Source organism: Hydra vulgaris, chromosome 03 (genome assembly GCF_038396675.1).
Source record: "Hydra vulgaris chromosome 03, alternate assembly HydraT2T_AEP".
NCBI classification, from domain to species: Eukaryota; Metazoa; Cnidaria; class Hydrozoa; order Anthoathecata; family Hydridae; genus Hydra; species Hydra vulgaris.
This window is the reverse complement of record NC_088922.1, coordinates 25,764,904-25,770,903: the sequence shown is the minus strand read 5'-3', so window position 1 is coordinate 25,770,903 and position 6,000 is coordinate 25,764,904. Positions and strand designations below refer to the sequence as shown.

General features: G+C 27.8%; 1 protein-coding gene across 1 annotated transcript; it reads left to right on the top strand.

Annotated features, from left to right (window-relative positions):
* The first annotated feature begins 581 nt into the window (after window positions 1-581).
* Window positions 582-2,804, top strand: LOC100207670 (carbohydrate sulfotransferase 11). Its single transcript, XM_065792773.1, has 5 exons — window positions 582-783; window positions 1,027-1,195; window positions 1,316-1,368; window positions 1,713-1,988; window positions 2,073-2,804. Exons 2-5 carry the CDS (start codon window positions 1,108-1,110, stop codon window positions 2,676-2,678), a joined length of 1,023 nt encoding a protein of 340 aa, XP_065648845.1. The 5' UTR covers window positions 582-783; window positions 1,027-1,107; the 3' UTR covers window positions 2,679-2,804.
* Window positions 2,805-6,000: the final 3,196 nt, after the last annotated feature.

Genomic DNA, 6,000 nt, shown 5'->3' with positions numbered 1-6,000 from the left:
ACTACAGCATTATGGAATCAGAGAACCATTGATTACATAATGCCTAGTAAACGTTTTAGTCCCCTAATAAACGCAGCGATGTTTGTTGTGCTACCTCTGCTAACAGTTTTATTTTATTTTTTTATTTTGCAATTTTAAACAACTTCAAATTTTATTAAAAGCAGGAAGGAAATTGTTCCTGCTGTAATTAATAAAGATTTTTTTTTTTTTTTTTAATATATTTAACTTCTAAAAATGTTGTATTTTATTTGTATTATTTAAATTCTTTTTATATTATATTCGTAAAGTGCTTTTTGATATTTTGATTTAATATTATATTTTTTTAACGTCTATTTTTGATCATTGCAATAAAAATAATGACATCGTATTGCACTTATATTTTGTTAAAGCAAAAGTGAGCAAGTCCTTTTTTTAAAATCAATTTTAATTGCTTTTAATCACTTTAATAAATATATTAAAAAATAGCACTTTCAGTAAAAGTTATTTATATACTTTTTCCTCTATTTCAAAAATGATCATATTTATTCCTATGTTTAAATCTATTTTTCTTTTTTTTGCACCAGTTGACACACATCTTCAAGTTGAGAAAAAATAAAAAAACATCGTTGTTGCCCAGAACCTTTTGAACGAACGAACTTGCAACCAATGCTGAGATGGGTTTAAGCCTTTTAAATTTCCTGATCAATTTCTGCAAGCATCGAAAAAAATTTATTATGCAAAAAATTTATGAATAAACAGTGTTCAAATTTTATCAAAGGAAGCAAGAAGAAAGTTGTTATCGCTGTAATTAATAAAAATTTTATTTTATTGCTTTCTGTCATATATAAATACTAAATATTTAAGAAAAGAAAGGCAAAATAGTTTACAAAACATAAAAGTTTGTGTTTCTAAAATTATTTTTTTTTAATTTTTTTAGGTTTTGCTTGTTTGTTTTATTTTCATATTTGATTTGATATGTTATTTTATAAACGTTTATGTTTGATAATTGAATACGATAAAGAACATAAAATGGTACCTTTCATTTAGACAAACAAGTATATTAAAATTAACATCAAGCTAAAGAAATTGACTAATCAAAATATTTAACAACATAATTTTTTATAAACTATGGAATATAAATCGATTTGGATCTTATACATTTGCTTCGTGAGTAAATCGGTTATATATGCTTCAGTTAATCAATCAGAAATAGCTAGTAAGTTTATATATTTATAAAAATAAATAACTTATTTTTAACTTATTTAGTTTTTATCTGTTTTCTTTAAATAATATTTTATTAATTTTAAAATACAAAAAAATCACGTGTTTAACTTAGATACAAATAATCGCCTCGATTTGAAAATATCGTCTTTAATTGGTCGTGTAAAGGTAAAATGTTTACTTACTAAGTTACTTTTAAATATTGGAAGATATTTTGTTAAACGCAAATTTGGAGAAAAGTTACTTCTATTTATTACCCAAAAAATAATGTGGTTATAAAAAATTTTTTAAAGCAAAACCTTTTCTAAAACGCGGTGCCATGTTTTTTTCAGTTTATTTTTGTGAGCTCAATGCAAGGTGCAGCGTTTATATGAGAAAACCTGTAGATTGTAATCTATAATACATATTTTTACATTATTTTATTATTAGATTTCACTTTTTTACTATACTTGGTTATTTATTAACATCAAGAATGTTTTTTAATCTATTCTGTAAATTTACAAAACTTTCAGCAAAATCTTCAATCGATAAACATTTTCGATCAGCAAGAAAAAAGACAAACAGTAATGCTCGATCAGCAAGAGAAAAGACAAGCAGTAATGCTCGAATTTTGTTCAAACTCTAACTTTTCAAATAAAACTATGGACGAACACATGATTTACACTGACAAAGAAAGTCTTCTTTACTGCTATATACCTAAGGCTGCTTGTACAACTTGGAAGCGAATGTTTCAGATATTTGACGGAAAAATGGATTTAAATCAAGTGATGGCTGTTGAAAAAAATGCAGTAAGCCATTAAAGTCGAATAAATAGCAAAACTCGTAGGTTGATTATTGTTTTAATTTTTCATTGTTGTTTAAATTTGTTTTAGGTTCATAAGCTGCACTATAACAATTTTACAACTCTTGACGCGGCACAAAAAGTTTTCCGTGAGAAAAGTTATTATTCATTTTTAGTAAGCCGCCATCCATTTGAAAGATTGTTGTCAGCGTATAGAAATAAATTTTTGGACCCTTACACAACGCATTATCAAAAAAAGTACGGTGCAGAGATCCTTCGTTTATATCGGAACGATCTTACAGAAGAACAGTATTTAAAAGGAGAAGGGGTTACATTTCGAGAATTTATCAAGTATGTTATATCAGGAAAACCTTTTGATAAACATTGGCGTCCTATGACGCAACTATGCTCTCCGTGTCGTTTTAAGTACAGATACTTGGGTAAAATGGAAACATTATTCGAAGATGCCACCGCAATACTTAAAAACGCTGGTATATCTCAAAAGTTTTTGTTCCTCTCCAATTCAAGAGATCGTTATAAGCCGATTTCAACAATTGACATGAAAAGTCAATATATGAGTTTGAAAGCTTCAGAAATTAGAAAGCTATACTACATGTATAAAGATGATTTTCTCGCTTTTGGCTATACTATTCCATATTACATTGAAGAGCTTCTAGGAACCATCGACAATGTTTAAATATAAATGATATAATGTTTTATCAACAATATAGTTATATTATAAGTTGTTTTTTATTTCTAGCTTTTTATATTTTTTTAAATTGTTATTTATGGTTTTAAAAAAATACATAATATGAGAACTGTTTTTTCGTTTGTTTTTTTTTTGCTTGCGATTGCTAAAATTGTAACAAGGTAATAATAAAGATAATAAAAATTTAAAATTAAAGTAATATTCATATTTGAATAAACAATTGATAGAGATAAAAAATATATATATTTAATGTCAATTTATCATAAATTATGTAATAAAATTTTCTGTTAAAATTAAAAAAGTTATATACTAACTATAACTGTAATGAATGGTGGAAATGCATTACTTACTCTTGAGACAACGGATATTGAGAGAGACCTGGGTATCTTTATATCTAATGATCTAAAATGAAATCAACACAAACAGGCTGCAACACGTAAAGCGAATATGATACAAGGCCTATTAAAAAAATATTTAGATTAAGAGATATGAAGCTTTGGAGTAAATTATACACTACATATGTTAGGCCCCATCTGGAATTCGCTGTTCCGGTATGGTGTCCTTACTTAAAAGGTGACATCAAAGAAATTGAAAAAATTCAGCTCAAAGCAACAAAAGTACCTCATGATTTAATTGGTTTACCTTGTGCTGAAAGGTGTCGACGGCTCAATTTTACTACTTTGGAAACTCGGAGGAGACGTGGCGACTTAATCCAACAGTTTAAGCTAGAAAATGGTTTTGATATTATCAATTGGGAAAATCCACCAATTCGCAGATCATCTCCCAATGTCCAAATGCTTGAATTCACATATAATAATGCTCGTCACAATTTTTTTACAAATCGTATTGTCCATGATTGGAATAACTTGGCGTCAGCATGCAAAAAGGCTCCGTCAGTTAACGCATTTAAGAATAAAATTGACAAGTATTTTTTTTTCTACAGTTGCAAATAGTACATCTTTTACTGAAGATGAGCTGCACGTTTATTAAATAATTTGTGCTTTAACAGCAACAAATATTGACTTTTTAGATACTGTTTGTCATAGATGTAAACTTTAATTAAATGAAAGCAACCTTTTTTCTCTTTTTTTCAATTTTGATATCAACTTACTTGCTATGAAATAACAAATGGTCATGTTTACAATCCAACGAATCCGGGTACTAAATTAGTAGGCGGATTCGTTGGATACTAAAGATGATCATGAACTATCAAATAATAACTATTGAGAATATATATTTTTTTGATTATCAACTTAATTATAGTTAGTATATATATTTTTTAACTTTGACGCGGCAATGAACATTATTTATAAGGCCGGCGCAATGGCGAAGATGTGGGGGTGTGACACCAATGCTTTTTTTTTGTTCATTTTGTTGGCAACTTTGACCTTTTCAGACAAGTCAGTTGGCAAATTTAGACAGTCAGTCGGCAAATTTCAAAAAACGAGGACATTTTTTTTTGGCAAAGTTGTAATGGCATTCCCCCCCCCCCCCATCACGTGACACCTACTCGCACCGGCCCTGGCAATAAACATTTCTTAGTTACTAAGTATTGCAACTAAGTAATGTATATTGCCGCGCAAAATCTTATTTCTAATATATTGATGTTACGGTCGATGTGGCGGATCTCCATTGATGTTGGAATAATCTCGAAGTTTTAACAGTTCTCTGCGTGAGTTGAAATTTTAGTAGAAATACGTGATTTTTTTCTGGTATGATGCTGGCAAGTTTGATAAAAATCTCGCAAACTTCTTGAGAACGCAATAAAAAAAATGCATGTTTTTTTAACTTCTGACTATGTAGAAGCATTTAGTGCACAATTCAAGCATCCCACGTGGTATACCGGGAGTATGTATCCAGATAAAGAATTTGTATTTGAGACTAAAGTTTTTTAAATTCAATCTAGTTAATAAAGGTTTTGTTCAAGATAAAATGCAAAATTTTTTAATGGATTGACGTAAAGGCTGCGTTTCCATCATTTGCATTTCTGAAACAAAGTTTTGGTTTGTCTATGATAAGCCTGTGTATTTACTATATAATAAGTCATGCGTTTTTAAAACATATTACTTTTTTATATCTAAATAGCTAAGGTCTTACAGAAACTAAAAAAAAGGAAAACCAAATAAAGCAAAGTTGACTTCTTTTTTAAGTTGGTACACGAAGGGAAAAAAAAATTGTGAAAATTAAGCTAACAAACTCTTAAAAATTCCAGTGAAATTTAAACAAAAACATTCTCTATAGTGGGCAATAACCAAAAAACTAAAAAAACCTCTGTTTCTGCCAAAATAACGTTAAACACTTAAAGCATTTCAAAGTAATTTAAATTGTGTATATAATAGGCATATAAATAATAGGCATATAAAAAAATTATATAGTGAATAGTGTGCATAAGCTGTTACCATGGAAACTAAAAAAAAATATTTAAAAAAAGTTATCTTAAAAAAATCTTAAACTTCAAAACCATTTTGAACAAAAATTTGATTTAACAAAGGTTTTTCCATGACAACTATAGCAATGGTAATAAAAATGAAACTGCATTTTACGGTTACGGGACCCAGGAGTTAACAAAATTTCAAATCCTTTGTTCATATCAATTTATTTGACCTTTAAAATATCCTGATATTTTTTCAATATGTTCTGATAAAAACTCAAGATACTATTTCTTAACGTGGTAACGCACAAAAAAGACACTTTTCATGAAAGATTTAAAAAATAGTTTTAAAAATATGCAGAAATGCTTCACTAAGAGTGATAAAATGTTTTTGCAAAAAAAAAAAATTTGAAAAACTTTACCAAAAACCCATAATGGCGCAAAAACAGTGTAAATAAAGATCTAATTCCTATGTTTTCAAAACACGTTAGCTTGAGTTAGACTTAAGAACCATTAATTAAACTTTGCAGATCTGTTAATGAACTTATTTTATTCCATTTAACAGATAGAATTTTAATTAGTCCTTATATATGTAAAAGTATAACCTATTTTTTAAGATAAGTTAAATTTAGTACGATTTACAAGCAGTTTAAAGAAGTTAAAACTAAAAATAATGAGTTTTAAAAATGATTAAATAAAATCTACCTGTCAAATGATTTCTAATGTTGTTAGGAGTATTTTCTGAAAATTTCAGAACAAAAGCTTCGTTCAATCAGAAAAAATCATGCTTTGAAATCTTGATAAAATATGAAAAACTCAACTTGCAGAAAAAAACAAAAATAAGTACAAAATAAAGAAAAAATCACATTTAAACAGTAAAATCATGTTAAAATCCTCCTGAAAAATATGAGTCTTGAGGTTGCTTTGCTTTAAGATTCT

Bases quoted from the DNA above. Each gene is read 5' to 3' on its own strand.
- LOC100207670 (XM_065792773.1), top strand. From the start codon at position 1,108: ATGGAATATAAATCGATTTGGATCTTATACATTTGCTTCGTGAGTAAA. The intron at 1,196-1,315 runs GTAAGTTTATAT...TGTTTAACTTAG, and splicing joins TAATCAATCAGAAATAGCTA to ATACAAATAATCGCCTCGAT. The intron at 1,989-2,072 runs GTAAGCCATTAA...AATTTGTTTTAG, and splicing joins TGGCTGTTGAAAAAAATGCA to GTTCATAAGCTGCACTATAA.